The following is a 20,778-nucleotide window of genomic DNA, read 5'->3' on the forward strand; positions in this document are numbered from 1 at the left end:
CAGGATAGCGACCCCCAGACGACTGTGCCCCAGCTCAAGGCCTAAGGTTGGCCAAGGAGACCCCTAAACAAACGGGGGCGGCTGCTTGAGGATCTTCTGAGTTTAGAGAAAGAACCCAGTTGTGCTTTTCGACTCTAGACCCTCTTCCCAGGACTGCATTCTTTGGCAGGATAATGACACAATCGGTCCTTTTACCTGGAAGCCATCCTCGGGACTAGACAGCAACCAACAAGCAGCTCCTGGGCCACCTAAAACCACTGTCCCAGCAAGGGGGCAAATCCCCACAGGAATGGCCCAAAGTGCAAGACAGGATGTGACCAATTAAAGTCTATTTATTTGTTTGTAATCAGACAGAACACTACAATCTGTTCAACACTGGGCTAGACACTGCCGTGATTAGGGGCAAGGAGGAAGGGGCAGGGCAAGGCCTCGGCTCAATTATGCAAGTCCAAGGCAGAACCTTCTGGAAGACTCTTCCCTTACCCCATGGGGCAGAAATAAAAACCACATGATAACCGTTGATTCAGATTAGAGAGGACAGTGAGCTGGGCCTCAGCTCAAAGTCAATGTCAGCATGGAGTGGGGACCAGTCAGTGAGAGTGTGAAGTAGCCGAGGAAGGAGAGGTGATTTTCCTGCGCAGGCTCACCTTCATCTCGAGAAACCCCTTTCCCCCACCGCAAGGCCAGAGGAGCCCCTGGGCTGGGAGTTCCGAGGGAGGGAAGGATGCCAATCCGAGGCCCTCTTGCTTGGTTGTTCCACCTTCTCCTCCCTCTCAGACTGTGCACTGTGGCGATGGCTCCAGGACACTGCAGCAATGCTGGGCATGACTCTGCCAACCCCCTTTACTCTGGAGGGCAGGGCAGGGAGCAAGCAGCTTTGGGGAATAGGGTGGAGGGAACGCCAGAAGCAAGTGATGTCCACATGCATGCTTCCTGGCACTGACACAGCCTCTTCTGTTCCCAGAGGCTGAGGACCACAAGGCAAGCGACTGCCCCAGCCTCAAAGACCAGGTCCTACTTGATCAAACACCACACTCAATTCTTGTTTGCATATGGTCAGGCCTCAGAACTGCATCTCACGGAACTGGGGGGCTGGAAGGGAAGGCCCTTGGGACCCTCACCAGCACCTGTCCTCAGCCCGGCTCCCTGGGGCAGTTCAACTGAATGGCACATCCAGCATGTGATGGGTAGCTCCTCGCTCTCTGAGGCAGCAGGACTGCCAACAGAGGAGTGGGAAACCTTCCCATTAACTGACCACCATGCCAGGGAACTAAGCCCCAGAGCTCTGTGCTTGGGTGAAAAGCCTCCCACCACTTGCCAGCCCCTCCTGGGGAGGTAGGGATTGCTCCTGCCCCCCAGGCTTCTGAGGCTGGTTCTTTACAAGGGTTTGGCATTCCCTTTATTTCACCCCTTCATTGTTCTGAGGCTCCTGTGTCTTTAGGGCCAAGTCTATCAGTAACACTCGGGTTCCTCCCTCCCAGGGGTTAATTCCGGCTTTGGAGGAAGGAGTTGGAAGGAACGGGCAGTGCGGGGGAAGAGGCCAGTGAGGACGTGCAGGGAAGGAAGCCCTCTCCCGCCCCCATACTCCCAGGGCAGCAGAAGCAACTGACCACAGTGAACACTATGGCCAGCCTATGAGGCTGGTGCACTCACATGGGGGCCAGACCAGGGCAAGGGCAGAGGTTTCCAGAGCAGGAAGGAGGGCTGGAAGAGCCTGCAGGAAAGAGAAGAGGGGAGCAGGGGTGAAGGTCTCCACAGAAACACTATGCCCACACTATGTCCGGCCTAGGAACCCACTGCTGGCCCTGGGTGCCCCCAAAGGGTGAACCCTTCTCTAGACCCAGAGTCCCTTTTAGTGACATCTGGGTTCCTTAGTCCCAGCCCAAGTGGCCATGGAGCACGCTGTGTGAGCTTGGCTCAAATCAACAATCTGCTAGGCCGTGTCCATGCATAAGCAGATGAGCCCTGGGGTCCCCATGACCCTTTCCAACTCTGATGTTCTCTGAGGTCTGAGAGATACTGGCTCCCCATAGTACTCATGGTGTTCAGAAGTGGCCATGTCTATATCTTTATGTCTGTATAGGTTTATAGGCATACAAATATGTTTGAAAAGAGGTTTACCAAAATATTAGTGGTTTTCTCTCAGTGATGAGGTTTTACTTTTTTCTTCATACTTTTCTATATGATTTGAGTTTTAAAGTAATGACCATGTAACATGTTTATAATCATAATAAAAATAAAGCTATTATTTTGAAAGAAAAGAAAGAAAAGAAGTGGCCATGTCTGAACAGAGCCTCATCTATAAGGTGCCCACCTCAGGGAACCTCATTGTGAGCTGATGATGCCGCTGGTGTTAACGCTGACATCAGCCCCAGGCACCCCTGGAAAGGCAATAAGTGGTTATGGATGGCGGGGTGGGGCAGAGAAAGGGCTTGGTCTTTTGGTACCTTTTCCACTTCTGTAAACGCATTATTTTTTTAAAAGTTGTTCAAGGGAAAAGATGAGGTTCTGGGCAAGGGCTCAGGACTCTGCTTTCCTCCTTCAAATTTCATATATATATATATATATATATATATATATATATATATATATAATCTTATTGATTTCAGAGAGGAAGAGAGAGGGAAAGAGATAAAACATCAATGATGAGAGAGAACCACTGATTGGCTGCCTCCTGCACGCCTCCTACCGGGGATGGAGCTCACAACCCAGGCATGTGCCCTTGACCAGGAATTGAACCCGGGACCCTTCAGTCCATAGGCTGACGCTCTATCCACTGAGCCAAACCAGCTAGGGCAATCCTCCTTCAAATTTCTGAGAGTTGCTCAGGAACTACGTCAGCCCTTAGTGCAGCAGGTGCCTATCCAGAGCCTTGTTTTCATTGTTGGAAGTGCCAGGGCTCCATTTCTCAAGACCATCATCCCCCTCAGTTCTGATCCCGTTCCCCACCACCTGTTCTGGCATACCTGTTGGAGACCGGGCATACCCGCCCCACGACGCTCTGCTCCCGAGCCCATGTAGCACCGGGCCTGCAGCTGGGGCAGGTGATGGGCCAGCTCCCCTGCAGAACACAGTTGAGGTCAAATGGCCAGGAAGGTGGGCTCCGCAGGGCGCCAAGGGGTGGGACCTGCTGGAGGCTGCCCGGCTGGCATCACATGGTCCGGCTGTACTCAATGCCGCCCTTGGTGGAGATGCTCGACCACGGCAGGAAGCTGCAGAGCAGGCTGTGGGCCTGGCGGTAAATCCTGTGTGGGATGGAGCAGGGGCTCAGGTTTGCTAGAGCAGAACCCAGGTGCTGGATGTAGTCCGTGGGACTCTGTTAAGGAAGACTCCAACTCGCCTTCCCTGCCCACACACCCTTGGAGTGGCACTGTCAGCAGAGGCCCAAACAGCAACCTGCAGGACTGAGTGCAGACAGCATGCCGTCCTCAAGGGAGGCTGAAAGTCCACTGAGCCTCTGCAGAGTGCTGGAAAACCTCCACAGATGGAGGGGCCTCCACTATGCAAAATAATAAAGGCAGCATGTGCGTACAAAAGGCCCTTCCAGGTGAGGCCTCAGGCACATGGACACACAGACTAAGGTTAACAGACAGGGACTGGGTGCTGCGGGGAGGGGTAAAGCAAAAGAGCAAGTGTTCCTGGTCCTCCCCCTACCCTCAGTCCTCAGAGGGGCAGGGCCTCATTCCTGTGACATAGGGGGGTCAACAGTGTTAAGCCCTTAGCACAGAGACCCATCTTCACATGAGCATGGAGACCTGTGGGCTTTGTACCACCTCTCTCCCGTTTATTTCCCTATGAAATGGATAAATCCTAGACTCATTTATTTACTAGTAATCACACACAGGTACATGTACACACAGTATTTTCTGGGCCACACCCTATGACTATTAAGAAGTCTTCTAGCTTCCCTTTTACCTGTTTAGGGCCAGAGATAGTTAAAAGGGAGGGAGCAGGGAAGGGACACACCACTGGGTCACATACCCTACATTCTGGTAAGAAAGGTTTGAACTAAGTGTTCAAAATAGCAACAACTCTTTCACCTCCCTCATCTGCCTTCTCCCTGCCAGCATGCAGGCCGCACCAGGGCAGGGGCTTTGTCTATTTTGTTCACTATTGTAGACCACACATACCAGGAACAGGAGACTCTCAACCAATACTTATTGGGTAAATAGATGGACGAATGGATGGTGGGTCTTGGACCAGGAGAATTAAAAATCCACCTCTTCTACTGGGCTCAAGTCCAGGGAACAATGAATGCCAGAGCATGTCTGCTTTCCCAATATCTGCAACCAGACCATCAATTCCTAATACATGCAAATCAGATGTACCCACATCATCTCATCAGGAAAAAATGCATCCTGTGAGCTTGCTTTGTGAATGTCATCTGAAAGCAACCACAGCTCCAGCTGATGCTAGGAAGCCACTGTCTCTCACCCCTGAGAAGAAAAGGATATAAGATGGTCCAGGGAGGGTGGCCACCATTGATGTAGAGGACATAAGTGAAGCCATCTTTCAGGACCCCACGGATGGAATAGTAATAGGGGAGATAGTGGTGCTGCTTGAAGTCTCTGTTTTCGTAGAAGCTTATTGCTGTGTTGTTGGTGGTGAGGACGTGCAGGTAGATGGCTTTGCAGTGGTCCTGGGCAGTGGTGGATATGTGATCCTTTAAACTCTCAAGTAAAAGAGAACCTGTAGGCAAAGAAGCAACAGTCACGCATGGCGGGGCAGGTGAGGAGGAAGCATAAGGCAGACAAGGAAGTGACTTTCTCAGAGATCTCTACAGATCTGCCACTCTATCAAAGACTTCCCATAAACATCCACTGTCAAAGTCCCTAAAATCCCACAGCCAGACAGGGCCTGTTAGCTGCAGACCACTGGCTGTCCAGGGAACTATGCATAGTTCCCTCCCAGGGGCTGGATCCACAGTGGAGATTCACTAGCCTTTCAGACAACAAAAAGTGTAAACTTAAGCCCAGGAAAATGTGGAATGGGCAGACCTGGGTTACAATGACGACTGCTGTGGCTGAGTGGGATGGGAAGTTGGAGACATCAGGTAAAGAATCTGATCCATGGGAGCTAGGACTGTTTCATCAATTATGTTTTCTATTCTTAATCAAGCATACCTTATGACCAGATATAAGTAGTGTGTGTGTGTCATTAGGTGTGGTTAAAAGGTGCCCATTCTGTAATGAGGACCTTTGGGAGTTGTTAGTAATCTGATCTTGTAAGCTTTGGAACGAGGCCATACAGGAAGACCTGGTAATGTGTGGAAAGAGCATGGACTGAATTGAAGGTCAACAGGCAGGGCAGGGGGTGGTGGTGGTGGAGTGTATATGCCAGAAATCATTATTTCAACCTCCCCTTACCTATGCCGTGCTTTCTGAATTCCTTCACTACTCCAAGACTTAGAATGTATGCAACTTGTGTGTCAACAGAGAAGTTGGACGCTAGAATATCTCCATCCTAAAGAAAAAGTCAGAAATAAAGTCAGGTTCACAGTTGAGGCATCTGGTCCCACTGCAGAACATATCTCATGTGCTGACTCTCCCAGCCACAACACCTGGGGGGGCCACTGGAGCAGGAAGGGATAGAACAGAAAATAATGGAGAGTCAACCCCATCCTATGGAAACAAGAGGGTGTGGGCCTTTCTGCTAAAATAAGAACACTCACAAAAAATCGCTTCTCTTTGGAAGGGTGGTAGACCATACAAGGAAGGACACTGATGCCAGACAAGTGAAGCTACGATGGTAAAAAGGAAATGACTATGCTGTGTGGGCACTATATGGTGCTCACGCGTGTCAACTGACACACCAAGAGATCAAACAGCCAGACAAACACAACGTTTTAAAAGTTTAATTAGCCTTGTGGCCTGTGTGACTCAGCTGGTTGGGCGTTGTCCAGAGCAAGGTTGCCGGTTTGACCCCCAGTCACACCCCAGGTTGCAATCTTGATCCCAATTAGGGGATGTGCAGGAGGCAGCCTCTCACATCGATGTTTCCTTCCCCTTACTTTCTCTCTAAGTATCAATTTTTAAAAATCTTAAAAAAAAAGTTTAATTAAATTAAAGGATCCTTTGCTGCTTCCAAGTGGTCTTAAGAGTACAGAGGGTGGGGAGTCTGAGTAGCCTCTCTGCTGTCCACACCAAGCAGAGTGTCACACCATGGCCCACCAACCCTTGTGGGTCTCTTGGTTCAGAGATAAAATTCTGGACTGAGAGAGTTGTGAATTTGACCACCATGAGGTTGATGTTCTTCTACTTTGTAAAGAAGGCTTGGTGGATTCTCCCCCATGGAAAGAAAGCTTGGTGACTTGGCCTCTCTCATCCCTATCCACTGTTCACTGAGTGGCTCCCGTGTGCTGGACATGGGTTGGCCTGTCCCTGTCCCTACTCACCACTCTCCTGGCCCTGACCCCGGCCCCAGCACTCCACATTACAGTTAAGCTGGACAGAGGCAAACTCAATCTCAGGGAGGTATCCGTATTGCTCTTGTTACCTGAAGCCCATGGAGGGTCAGGAAGGTAAAGCAGGTACTTCATTCCCCAGCTGATGTCTTCTGACAGCCCCTGCTCTCTTTCCTGTGTTGAATTCATTCTGCCTCTCAGCAGGGCCAGAAAAAGTGCCAGAGTGCAAAGGCTCTCCTGATACCCAGGAAGTAGAAGGAAAGGATCCCAATCTCTGCCCTCATGGGAAAACCCACACATTCAAAGGAGTACAGCGATCTAGTCACCATGTGTGTGGGGCTGGACAGTTGCTGGGGGCACACAGGAAGAGCTTCATAGAGTGAATTCTGGGGAACAAGTCAGGGGACGGTAGGTGGGGCAGTTTGTTCTGTGAAAGAGCAAAAAGTATTGATGCTTGCTGAAAACGCCAATGTTTCTTTTTTTGCTGTATCTTAGCACAGAAAAATGGAAGGAAAGAAATGAGAAGAAAACTAGGATAGAAAAGTTACTCTTAAAAGAAACCAACTTTGCCAGAATCTAATTACAGGCAAATTAGAGTAGACCTGAGTGGGTTGGGTCTTTAAAAGGGAGAGAGATCTGCCTAGCTAGCTCAGTGGTTGGGCGTCAACCTAAGAACCAGGGGATCACGGTTCGATTTCCAGTCAAGGAACATGCCCGTTGCCGGCTCTATCCCCAGGAGGAGGCAGCCAATCTAAGATTTTCTCTCTCATTACTGATGTTTCTATCTCTTTCTCCCTCTCCCTTCCTCTCTGAAATCTGTAAAAATATATTTCGAAAAATAAAACAAAAAGGAGAGATATCCTTCTTGCACTTTTAAATAAATAGCCTCAAGCCAACAGATAGAAGCAGTTGCCAGTTGTTGGTGGGGTTTTTTCCCTCCTTGGAGTAAATACCTATGTATAAATGCTACTCAGTCACTCTATAAGATGACCCAAATCATTAGGCAGAATGTTTGTTTTTAATTTATTTACTTTGAAAATTTAATTGTCTGTGTGGTTTTTTTTTAAGTGCCCTTGACTAGAATCGAACCTGGGAACCTTTGATTCACAGGCCGATGTTCTATCCACTGAGCAAAACTGGCTAGGGCTAGGCAGAATCTTGACCCAAGTCAACCACATGAAAAAATGTGTTTGTGACCATAACATCACATTTTACATTTAGAGCAGGACTTGCTAACTCAGGGTCCAAAGACTCTCCAGGGTTCTTAAACAGATCTTGGAGGGGTCTATGAAGTTGAACAGGAAAAAAAAAATATTTGTTTTTACTAACCTGTAAACTGGAATTAGCATTTCCTTTAACAAATCACAACAGTATTAGCAGTTTCTGTGACACTGTCACCAATACAAATGACAGACCCTTACAACTCTGCAGATTCTCAGTGAATCATTTACACCCCCTCCCAATTTCAAAATGACAGTCATTAGAAAGAAGCCTGCAGTTAGGATGTGTTACTTAATGTACATATGACTGTATTACGTACACACAGAAAGAAACCACCTGGATATGAGTCTCATACATGGTCTGAGCTCCTAAGGGAAAGGGCCACAGAGCAGGCAGTGTGATTCTGTCCCAAGGGCCTGGCAGCCCCATCATTGCCACACATGCTTACCTCCTTGTGTATCTTGGTCCTACTTTTTATTTCAGCTACTATCATTCCTACAATGGTACCCCTGTAGGTTGCAGCAAGGGAAAAGAACTTCTTGTTGGAGGTGATGTCACGATACCATGAGTCTGGGTACCTGAGGAGAACAAACTTAGGTGAAACTGCCAAAGGCCAAGTCCAACTAACCTCATGCTTCAGACAGTGGACCCACGGGGGACTCGAGGCAACTCTGTCCACTGCTCCAGGATTGATAAGGAGCCTGCCCAACACTTAGTCTCCACCAAAGTGTATCATTCTCAGTGAATTATCTTCTTAAAGCAGCAATCTATCCAGACAGGATGGGGAATTTCTGATGGAAAAATTATTTTACAAGATAGAGAGATAAGAGGGGGGGAACTTCCCATGACATTGTCTCCATGAGAGCCGTACCTAGAGGGGCAGCTGGAAGAGTTCAAACTCAAGACCCAAGGGGAGCAGAAAAGAGAACGTTTCATGCAAAGCCCTATGACAGTGATGAAAGACAGATGACTCAGCCCCAGTAAGGAGTTTTGGTGAGGGAACAGGACATTCTGGGTTTATTGGTCTGTGGGTCTGGGACATAACAAGTTAGTCCAGACGCCTTTCCTGAGACCAAGAGCTGGAAGAGGGTGGAGACACAGTGGAGAGGTGCTCCGCTCGGGTCTGCTCTGCAGAGGCCACTGACCACCCACCAGAAGGCTCTACAAGGCCTGGCATCGCCCAAGTTCCTCTCCTGATGGCACTGGGTGAAACCAGAGGTTAAGACTCATAGAAACATGATGTTTAGCAGGACCTTGTTTATTTTTAATTTTTAAAAGTTTGTACTTATTTTTCTCACAACAAAAGCTCTATGTGCATATTACAGAAAAATAGAGAAAATACAGACAAGCAAAATAAAACAAACTTGTAGCTACTAATAATCTACCCATTCCAAAACACCAAAAACACTTTGCTAGATAGTATATATCTTCATAGGCTTTTATCTTATGCATGTTTTCAAATAAAAGTGGAATTGTGGTACATACAATTTTCTAGTCTACTTTTTTCACTCAATATCTCATTAAAAAACTCTCCTTGTCAAGTATATCTTGATGACAGATTTCACTTTTCCTGGCTGAATAATATTTCATTTTCGTATGCAGATACCCTAATATATGTCAGCCATCCTTTATTGTTAAGATACTTAAGTTGCTTCTCAATTTTCTGACTTACAAATAGCAGTACATCGAACATCTTTGTAAGTAAAGTTGGTGGTACTTAGCAAAGCCCTTTTGGAGAACTCTTTGCATAAGGTCGACTGAGATGGAAAAGATCTGATTGCCGTCAGGGAGCAGGGCCTGGGCTCCTCTGACAGGCAAGGTGACTCTGGGCCACCATGGCACCTCCAGGACATCCTCACCTCTGCACAAGCCTTCCATCTTCATCAGATCCATGGGCATTACCCCACCCCTCCAATCTGCAGCTGCAGGGCAGAGGACACCACTTAACTTACTCAATGGGGAACCAGTCGCCACACAGATGCTTCACAGTGTCTATGTCATCGTGGCAGAGGAGGCGCAGGCTGACCTCGCTGAGGGCGCTGGATGGCACCACCTCTGTCATTCACACCTGCAGGGATAGAGGTAGGGTCAGGAGAGCAGCCAACCTCCTCTAAACACCCCACCAGCCCACAGATCCCATCATGGCACATTCACTTCCTCTTCCTCCTCCTAACCTGTGACGCAGGAAAGATGGGAGGACTAATGCCCCGCCATGGATGGTGGTCCCCTTTAGTAACTGCATGAAGCTCACAATAATCCCTTGCACCAGGTGTCACAGTCACCCCCACATTGCAGACAAGTAAACTAAGGCTTGGGAAGGGCTGGCAGGATGGGGACCTAGGGTCCCCTCACTGTTTACTTGGAAACTCCTGAACCCCCAGAGAGCAGCCTGCCTTTGGTCAGTTTTCTCTCTCCTCTCTGCCCCTCTTAGGTGCCCTTTGAGCACCCCTCCTCCCTGGCCAGTGTCCTGTCTCCCTCACGTCACCATTTCTCCATTGCACATAGCACACAGCCCCAGCAGTCCAACTTCTCCCGACCTGGGCCAGTGGCCATCAACACCATCAGAGCAGCCTGGGCAGGGGCCAATGACCTGCTGGATTTCCAGGAAAATTGGCACTTGCTAGGTGGGTCATTTCTCCTCCCTTATCCAGCAAACGAAACTCATGAGTGAAGAGAGAGAAACAGGGAGACTTGCAAGACACCAGAGGTTCAAATCAGGGTCAGGAGTTGCTGACAATTATTTTAAATCAGGAAACTACATTCAGCCCAGGTTGCTGATGGAGCAGCTGCCCTTGATCCAATTAAGATAAGGCAAGGAAGCAGGAAGGAAAGTCAAATATTAGATTCTGACAAAGGGAACACAGGAGCCTTTCTTCTTTATGTTGAAAGCTGGTAGTAAAAGGCAAAGGACCATGCATTTACTACATCTTTTAGGATAACTGTGTAGTTCATCCTTGATGGATGAGGAAAAATTCTTTCTATAGAACAGAAGAATGAAAGCCAATAAAAGTAGAAATAATGATAGAATTGGAATGTCATCACTATAAAAGTGCTGATGAAAATAAATGACTCAAGCAAGAATCATCAAAGGCTTTTAACCACACAGTGGAGGATGTTGGGGAGCAGGTGTGAAGCATGGAGGCAAAGTACCTGCACCCCCAGGACTTACCAATCACCAAGGAAAAGCCTTTCAACCTCAAGATCCTGCAGTCACAATTCCCCCAGTAATGGAGCCCAGCCTCTCTGACCAGTGCCATGCATATGACATCCACAAAGCCTTTAGGTTTCTGCCTAAGCCAGTTGTGCCTCCAGACCTAACTTCACGACTGATAATAGCTGGCACACAGGCATGTATATTCAACAGCATCTTGACAGCCAACAAACACAGAATGCTGATGTTTACAAGATGAGCAACCTGGTCTCTTCAAAAAGTCAATGATGCCCTGGACAGTTTGGCTCAGTGGATAGAGCATTGGCCTGCGGACTGAAGGGTCCCAGGTTCGATTCTGGTCAAGGGCACATGCCTAGGTTGCGGGCTCCATTCCCAGTATGGGGTGTGCAGGGGGTAGCTGATCAATGACTCTCTCTCATCATTAATGTTTCTATGTCTCTCTCCTTCTCCTTTTCTTTCTGAAATCAATAAAAATGTATTTTTTTAAAAAGTCAATGCCATTAAAAAACCAAAAGTGGACTAAAAGAGACAAGAAGATCTATAACCAAATGTAATATATAACACCTCTACTAGAAAAAAATCAAAATCTTTTGTGGAAATTTAATTATGTGCTAGAAAGCAAATAAAATTGCAATTAACTGTCTTAGATGTGAAAAGGTGGAAGTGGTTATGTAGAAAGTCTTAGGAGATGCATGTGGAACACTCTGGAGTGAAGCATTATGAAGTCTAAAACTCACTTTAAATGGTTCAAAAAATGAACCCTGGCCGGATGCTCAGTGGTTAGAGCGTTGGCCCGTGCACCAAAGGATCACAGTTGGATTCCCAGTCAAGGGCACATACCTGGGTTGCAGGTTTGATTCCGGGGCTAGCTGGGAGGCAACCAATCTATGTGTTTCTCTCCACCCCCCCCCCTTCTACTCTCTAAAACAGCGGTCGCCAACTGGTGGTCCATGAGGTCCAAAAGGTTGGCAATCGCTGCTCTAAAAGCAATGGGAAAAAATATCCTTGGGTAAGGATTAACACAAAAAGAGGGGGAAAAAGAATGGCTCCTTTGAGGGCCAGTCCTGGGCTGGCAGTCCCCCAAGGACCAGGTGCTACTGGGAGTCAGGCTGATGACAGAAACCCCTCAGTCTGGGTAGTGACAAGTTTGATGCTGTACCCCCTTCCCCTACATGGTACTAGCCAGCTGGGGGTGGGGGCACATGTGGAGTGGGGCTACCTTGTGACCTTGAAGCAGACATGGGGGGGGGGTAGGGAGGAAGGAGGAGGTACTGCAGGAGCTCTGTGGCTCTGGGGCCACCTTAGGTTCAGTCTTTCTAAAATACACTGGACTCCAAGGAGTGGGGACTGTGCCACCTTGACATGTCCCTCTACACAGCATGACTCAAGAGTGGAAATGAGAAGGGACCTACTTTCTTCTCCTTTTTGTTTTTAGCCAGCACCTGGACACTGACCACGTGATGTCTGCAAAATAGGGGTGGGGGGTACGATGGGCATCCTCCTGTGACCCTGTTGGCAGCATTGGGTACCCTAACCAGGCCTGCAGGCCAAGAGGCTCAGAGGGGTATGGAATGGAAACTCTTCAGGACAAGAACCGGAAGCGTTCCTGCCTGAGGCCTAGTGGATCCCTACAGATGTTAGGTCTGGAAGAAGCTGAGGTACCTACCACCTACACCTTAGAAAGGAGCAGCATTCCCAGTAGGCACCCTACTAGAGAGGACTAGTTCTTAGAAGGGGACAAAGCTGGTCTTTGGATGCATGACCTTGATGGAACCTCTGAGAGCTGAGCTGACCCAGACAAGTCTCTCTGGGCAGAGATGACAAAACAGGGCCATCACAAAAGTTAATGTGAGAGTCCTGTTGAGAAAGGGCAGGTCACAAATGCTGGGCTGTGCTTATTTGAGTTCTTAGTTCCGAACACAAAACAAAAACAAAACACCAACCAAACATGAAAATACCCCCTGACTTGGCAAATCTAGTCTTTCCATGTCACCTGTTTTATTCTTTTCACTGGGATAGGCCTTCAGAAACCAAGATACTGTCTGGTACAATGTCTTTTAAACAGCTTGACTACCTTGTCTCTACCCAGTAGGGCCATTCCAATACTTAGCACCCCCTTCCATGGCCAATGCTCCAGGTCCTCATCCTCGATGGCACCCAGGACATTCTGGTGAGTGTGACCTCAGGGGCCTCATGCTGCCTAAGTGGCTACATCTTAGGAAATGGACTGGTCGACCAAAAATGGCAAGTCTTGCATTTTTCATGAGTCAATACTGTCCAAAATATATCCTAGCGGTCACTGGCTTGGAGGTGACTCCCCTGTCATCCTGGATAAAGGGCTGTTTTGCTCCACAGAACACGATTGTACAGGTTCAAGGGGTCCACCCACCAAAAGCAGGATGGAGCCCAGCACATCACATTCCCCAGTAGGAAACACAGCTTCCCTGGAGATTTCTGCACAACCCCCACCTCTCAGGCAACACTCCCTTTCCCTACAAAGGGAACAAATTCCACACATACACACAAATCCTCTAAAAACTAAAAGTGGTATTAATATTGTTAGGTATGAGAATAGCATTGTGGTTATGTAGAAAATGTCCATATTCCTTAAGAGATGCACACAGGATATGTAGGGTGAAATGACAGAATGTTCTGGAATTTAATTCAGTTGGTGCAGAAGTGCAAAATGTTAATAACTGTTGAACTGGATGATGGGTATGTCAAGTGTATGTTTAAAAATATTCCTAATTAAAATTAACCACCAGGGCCCTAACCGGTTTGGCTTGGTGGATACAGCGTTGGCCTGCAGACTGAAGGGTCCCAAGTTTGATTCCGGTCAAGGGCATGTACCTTGGTTGCGGGCACATCCCCAGTGGAAGGTGTGTAGGAAGCAGCTGATTAATGTTTCTCTCCCATCGATGTTTCTAATTCTCTATCCCTCTCCCTTCCTCTCTGTAAAAAAAACAATAAAATATATATTTTTAAAAAATAAATAAAAAATAAAATTAACCAGCAAGAAGGAGAACGAAGATGGAGGCATAGGTAAACACCTGTACTTGCTGCCTCTCACAGCCACATCAAAATTACAACTAAAAGACAGAACAACTATCATCCAGAACCATGGGAAAGCTGGCTGAGTGGAAGAACTACAACCAGAGAGGTAAAAAAGAAAGCACACTGAGACTGGTAGGAGGTGTGGAAGTGCAGAACAGACTGGCACCTGGTGCGCTGCTTTTTTAATCGGGTGGGAGATACAAGCTCTCGCTTGCTCTGAACTCCAGCTCCAGGCGAGACTCTGGGGGACCCAGACACATACGGGGAGAAACTGGACTGTCTGGCATTGGGGCAGGAACCTCTGAGGGCGGCTTTCTTTTAGATGGAGGTGCTTGGAGTGGTCATTGTTCCTTCGCTGGGACCTCTCTGGTGCAAGGCTGACTGGTAGCCATTGCTGTTTGCTCCACCCTGGTGATTCCCTGAGGCACCGCCCTACCCAATTTACAACCCCAAGCTGTGCACAGTGGCTTTTGCATATGAATGGCCTAACCTTTCTCAGCCTAAAACCTGTCAAACAGGCAGCAGCTGGGTCAGGGAGCCCCAAAGCTATCAAAAGAAGGCCCAAGGCTGGCAGCAGCTGCCTGCCTTGCTTCACAACTGGGCCTTGTCTGGGCACTTCCAAACCCATCTGGGCACTTCCAAATCCAATACAAAAGGGAGGAATCTGCAGATCTCTCTGTAGCTCCTGCTGGGTGGCCCCAGGCCCCAGGAGATCCAAGAGCCAGTGTACCTACCCAGTGGTCAGTGTGAGACCATCCAGATTACAACCCTTCACATCCACAAGTGACACACTCAAGGAGCAGACTCAGTGAGCACCAAAACCCCACTGAAGCAAGTCTTGCCCCGTAAGGGTGTCTCCTGCACAGCAGCTCTTCCATTGTAGACACAGCTGGTCCTCACAGCCTATTGGCCTGGAGGTCAATTCTGCCCAGTGATACCAACAGCAATCAAGGCTTAACTACAAAAATACTGTACACACAGCCCACAAAGGGGTGCACCAAGAGTGTCCACCTCAGGTGATTGGGGAGGCTGAGCCACTGGGCCCTATTGGACACCTACCACATAAGGCCACTCTATCAACCCAAGGAGACTTAACAGCTACCCAATATATTAGAAACAAATACAGGGAAGCAGCCAAAATGTGGAGACAAAGAAACATGTCACAAATGAAAGAAATGGAATAAAACAAAATACTGGATATAGAGTTCAAAATCACAGTTATAAGGTTACTCAAGAATCTTCTAGAAACCTCCGAGGAACTTAGTGAGACCTTCTAGGATCTTAGTGAGAATGTCAAAAAAAAAAAAAAAAGGAAAGGAAAAGGACCAGTTAGAAATTAAGGATACATTGACTGAAATAAAGAATAATATACAGAGATTCAACAGTAGACTGAAGATCCCAAGAATCAAGTCAAAGATTTGAAATACGAGGAAGCAAAAAACACCCAACCAGAAGAGCAAAAAGAAAAAAGAATCCAAAAATATGAAGATAGTGTAAGGAGCCTCTGGGACAACTTCAAGCGAACCAACATCCGAATTATGGGGGTGCCAGAAGAAGAGAGAGAGAGCAAGATATTGAAAACCTATTTGAGGAAATAATGACAGAAAACTTCCCCTACCTGGTGAAAGAAGTAAACTTACAAGTCCAGGAAGCACAGAGAATCCCAAACAAGAGGAATCCAAAGAGGACCACACCAAGACACATCATAATTAAAATGCCAAGGGCAAAAGACAAAGAGAGAATCTTAAAAACAGCAAGAATAAAAACAGTCAGTTACCTACAAGGGAGTACTCATTAGACTGTCAGCTGATTTCTCAACAGAAACTTTGCAGGCCAGAAGGGAGTGGCAAGAAATATTCAAAGTGATGAATGCCAAGAACCTACAACCAAGATTACTCTACCCAGCAAAGCCATCATTTAGAATTGAAGGTCAGATAAAGAGCTTCACAGACAAGAAAAAGCTAAAGGAGTTCATCACCACCAAACCAGTATTATATGAAATGCTGAGGGTATTCTTTAAGAAGAGGAAGAAGAAAAAGGTAAAGATAAAAAATTATGAACAACAAAGTGACAACAAATACATATCTATCAACAAGTGAATCTAAAAATCAAATGAATAAAAAATCTGATGCACAGAATAAACTGGTGAATGTAATAGAATCAGGAGCATGGAAAGGGAGCAGACTGACAATTCTCGGGGGTGGGGGAAGGGAATGCGGGGGGTGCGGGAAGAGATTGGACAAAGATCTTACACCTATGGATGAGGACAGTGGGGTGGCAGGGGCCTGGGTTGGGGTGAGAACCAGGTGGAAGGGAGCTATGGGGGGGGGGGAACATCTGAACAATAAAGATTTTAAAAAATAATAATAAATAAAATTAACCACAAGTCCTGGCCGTTTGCTCAGTGGTTAGAGCGTCGGCCTGAGAACCGAAGGGTCTCGGGTTAGATTCCTGGTCAAGGGCATGAACCTCAGTTGCAGGTTCAATCCCTGGCCCTGTGAGTGGGAGACAACCAATCGATGTCTCTCTCATATTGCTGTTTCTCTTTCTCTCCTTCCCTCCCTCCCTCTCCTCCCCGTCCCTCCCCACTCCCCCTTCCTCTCTCACTAAAAATAAATGGAAAAAGTATCCTCACTCCTTGGGTGAGGGAGGTTTTAAAAAAAAAATTAACCTCTGACCAAACTTGTTCACATAGGCCGGATTTCGCTTATGGACAGCAGGTTTTCCAGGGCACTGATTTAAATGTCTTTGGCATCCTCACTGAGAGCTTTAGGAAGCAGTGCCACAGCCTCTGCAGAACTCCTCACTGGGACTAGTGAGTTCTCAGCAAATCATGGCTGGCTTACTGCTGAGCACTCTGGATTCCAGATGGGTCAGGCACCTGGTTCAGAGTATTATGGGGACAGGGAATACTACTTGGGACCCTCAAATTCCAATGAAGTGCTTTTTAAAAAATTTTTTTTTAATGAAGATGGCACCAAAAGGAAGCCCCTACTCCTCCCAAAACCAAAGCCAAAGCCAAAGCCAAAGCAAAGGCTTTGAAGGCAAAGAACGCAGTGCTGAAAGGTGTCCATAGCCACAAAATAAAGAAGATTTCACACATCACCCACCTTCCAACAGCCAAAGACACTGAGGCTCTGAAGGCAACCTAAATACAAGAAGCGCACCCAAGAGAAATAAACTTGACCACTATACCATCATCAAATTCCCCCAGACCACTGAGTCAGCCATGAAGAAGACAGAAGACAACAGTACACTGTGTTCATTGTGGGTGTCAAGGCCACAAGCACCAGATCAGACAGGCTGTGAAGAAGCTCTATGACACTGACGTGCCCAAGGTCAACACCCTGGTCAGGCCTAATGGAGAGGAGAAGGCATATGTTTGACTGGCTCCTGACTATGATGTATTCGATGTTGCCAACAAAATTGGGACTACCTAAACTGAGTCCAGGTGACTGATTCTGAATGTAAACATTTTACACTGGAAAAAAAAAATTCCAATGAGGTTTTAAAGAGTGACAGTACAGACACCCACTGTGCAGTCTAAGGACACAGGGCACTGTTTTAGGAATTGTGCTCGAAACTACCCAAGATGCTAGGTTATCAACCACAGGGCCACTTTAGGGCAACGCCCTTCCCTTTCCCTCAGGACCAAGAAAACTGTCAAAACTTCGAGCCTTTGAAACAAAGTCAACAACCCTTTATCATCCCAGGCCATCAATGCAGTCTTTCCAGAGAAGGCTCCTGAGACAAGGGTCTTCCTCTCCCTATTGCAATCACCTCTAGGGGAAATTCTGGCAGAGAAGCCCAAATAACTCAATCCAAGCAGCTAAACAGTATGATCTATAAAAATTCTGCTCCACACCCTAGTGCAGTGATGGCGAACCTTTTGAGCTCGGCGTATCAGCATTTTGAAAAACCCTAACTTAACTCTGGTGCCGTGTCACATATAGAAATTTTTTGATATTTGCAACCATAGTAAAACACTTATATTTTTTACATTTATTTTATATATTTAAATGCCATTTAACAAAGAAAAATCAACCAAAAAAATGAGTTCACGTGTCAGCTCTGACACACGTGTCATAGGTTCGCCATCACTGCCCTAGTGAGAACACAATCCCTGCTCTAAACTGAGCAAGGAAGTATAAATGGGAGTCCACTACAGGCTCACCAAAAGTGGAAGCAACCCAAACATCTGCCAATAGATGACTGGATCCATAAAATGTGGTCCACCCATACAGTGGATATTTAGTACTGACACCTGCTACGTGGATGAACACTAAGAACATGATGCTGAGTGAGAAAAGCTACAAAAGGCCACATAATTTATGATTCCATTTATATGAAATGTTCAGAATAGTCAAATCCATAGGAACAGACAGTAGATTAGTGGTTGCCTACAGTTGCGAGGACTGTAGGGTAATGGCTAAGGGTGTGGGGTTTCTTTCTTTTTTAATATATATTTTATTGATTTTTTACAGAGAAGAAAGGGAGAGAGATAGAGTTAGAAACATCGATCAGCCGCCTCCTGCACATATCCCACTGGGGATGTGCCCGCAACCCAGGTACAAGCCCTTGACCAGAATCGAACCTGAAACCTTTCAGTCCGCAGGCCGGTGCTCTATCCACTGAGCCAAACCGGTTTCGGCAGTGGGGTTTCTTTTGGAATGCTGAAAGTGTTCTGAAATAAAATGTGGTCAAGGATGCACAGCTCTGTGAATGGTACATTCTGAATGGGTGAATTTTATGGCATGTGGATTATATCCTCGATAAAGCTGTTAAAAACAAAAAACAGCCCCAATCCTGAGAATAAATGATTCTTTCATGAGCGAATGGATAAGAAAGATTCATTTTGAAGGAAGTCATAGTAAATTCCAGAAAGAATCACAAGTTTTCCAGCCTGCAAGTCAAACTGCAGGGACTCTGCTAGTGCTGCGTGGTGGGGCTCCTTTAATGGGGCTGGCCCAGATCCTGCATCCCATGGGCTACTACTGTGCCAGGTGGGGTTAAGGTGGGGTTGGCGGTGCTCTGGGGAAGACGACGCTAAAGATCAGGGAGGCTGGCAGGAGGTACAGACTCAAAGAGCCGCCAGCCCACCAAGGCCAATCTGTAGCTTACTCTGGATTTGGGCCAATTTTAATACTTCATATTCAAAGAAAAGAAAAATCTGTCATTTGCTCGGTGTAAGAAGTGACCAAAGAAAGTTATCAAGTCTCAACTAACCACAAGTTTTAATTGATGCAGTCTTAGCTGCTCAGATATTTTGAGAAAGGAAAGATCACTCTCAGATTTTCCATAGCTAGGAAATCAACACAAACCACAAATCACCGGATAAATCTCAAATCAATTTTTAGCCCCAATGAGTGGCCTATGCCAGGAAACTCCATGTTGTCCTCTTCCCTGGAAAACCAGATCCAGCGGCTCACCTGGGGCTTCACAGGCTCTGTTATCCCAAGAAACAGGGTGGCCTGACTGCCCGCCCACATTACCCTTGGCAGAGCTCCAGGTGTCTCATTGACTGTGCCCCACAGTTTTGTTCTCAACCAACAGGAAATGTGCTCTGGGCCCTTCCTACAAAAAGGAGATGCAGGACAGGATACTGTCAGCTCACTCTCACCGACCCTACACCAGAGCTGGCAGGACAAGTGCAGCCAACTGGCAAAACCAGCCAGTAGAGCCAGGGTTTGGATGGCCACAGGTAGACCTGGGCACCTGAAGAGCTAGAGCTGCTGCACAGTCAGTAAGAGCTAAGATGCAAGGCCTTGACCTCCATGGTTGCCTGTGACAGAGGACTGACTGCAAAGAGGCTGAGGGTGGGGCAATTCCTGGGCGGGGGTAGGGGGGATGTGGGGGGTGGTGGCACTGTTCTGTATCTTGTTGGCAGTGTTTACACACACAAACATATATGCACACATTAAAACTCAATTGAGTACATTTTCTTATATGTATGTTAAACTTTAATAAAGTTGATTTTAAAAGATTAAAAACCATTTTACAGTGCAGTTTGATAGCAAAGGAAGAGATCCATAATAAATGAGCATCTCTTATGCCCTGAGGTTTACAAATTTTCCCCCTAGTATCCTTGGGGAAAGCTCGCGTTCTCTCCCTGTTCAGTGTTCAATAAAAACACTGGGCTCCAAGAAACACGGCTATTTGTGGATTCTCACATCCCTATTAAAAGCACTTCCATGTTTTCAAAGGCCAGTTCTTTAGATGCCTTGATTTAAAAATAGAAACATGTCACATTTAACTAAGGGACAAAGCTGGATATTACAGTGCCTAACCTGCCCAGCCCAACTGACAGTGGGTAGAGAAGATGGCAGGAAGGCACAGGAGGAGAATCTGGCACTTGTTTGCCAGTGAAAGGAAGAAATGGAGTCAGAGGAGGCAAATTTAGAGATGGTGGCAGTGCAGATGGGAGGCGGGTATGGCAAGTGGCTAGTTTACCGCGGAGGAGCAAGTCAGGAAACCCTTATGCAGCACCTGTGGGGACTCCACTTGTCCATCCTGAAGCTTCCACCAACTACTGATCTCTTCTTGCTACCATTAGGGCTCAAGGAACACGGATTCTGAGATTTGCTAGAAATAGGTGACAGTGGATGAAGCCAGAGTAGAGGCCAGGTGTTAGGCCCTCTATTCCAGCCTGAGCCCTAGGGTGCTGATGGGACAGCACCGAAGCCACAGATGCACAGGCCATCGCTTGGTATACATTTTCCTACAGACACTGGCATGTCTATATTACAACAGTAGGGACGTATTGTACAGGAGAATTCTAAGTTCACTTGAGGTTTTTGAAAATTTATTTTAGAGAGAGAAAGAGGGGGGAGAGTCCTTGCCAAGACTAGCCCAATCTCCACTTATGCTCTGGATGCTGTGCCCTCCATGTGCTACCAGACCCTGCAGGGATGCTGGAGTCACAATGACC

General features: G+C 47.1%; 1 protein-coding gene across 2 annotated transcripts in view; it reads right to left on the reverse strand.

Annotated features, from left to right (window-relative positions):
* Positions 1–312: 312 nt before the first annotated feature.
* The window catches only part of NAA60 (N-alpha-acetyltransferase 60, NatF catalytic subunit), a 28,358-nt gene continuing 7,892 nt past the window's right edge, over positions 313–20,778 (reverse strand). Inside the window, exons 2-7 of one of the 2 annotated variants that reach the window (XM_081089231.1) lie at positions 9,577–9,692; positions 8,073–8,202; positions 5,367–5,463; positions 4,455–4,689; positions 2,967–3,308; positions 313–1,714 (exon numbers count right to left, since the gene is read on the reverse strand). In XM_081089231.1, coding sequence (XP_080945357.1) covers positions 3,152–3,308; positions 4,455–4,689; positions 5,367–5,463; positions 8,073–8,202; positions 9,577–9,686 — 729 coding nt within the window. In that variant the 5' untranslated portion in view covers positions 9,687–9,692 and the 3' untranslated portion in view covers positions 313–1,714; positions 2,967–3,151. Of the gene's footprint in view, positions 1,715–2,966; positions 3,309–4,434; positions 4,690–5,366; positions 5,464–8,072; positions 8,203–9,576; positions 9,693–20,778 lie in introns of both variants that reach the window. The other variant, XM_081089230.1, reaches the window with a different exon arrangement.

This window comes from Myotis nattereri (assembly GCF_964212035.1).
Source record: "Myotis nattereri genome assembly, chromosome: 4".
Taxonomy (NCBI): domain Eukaryota; kingdom Metazoa; phylum Chordata; class Mammalia; order Chiroptera; family Vespertilionidae; genus Myotis; species Myotis nattereri.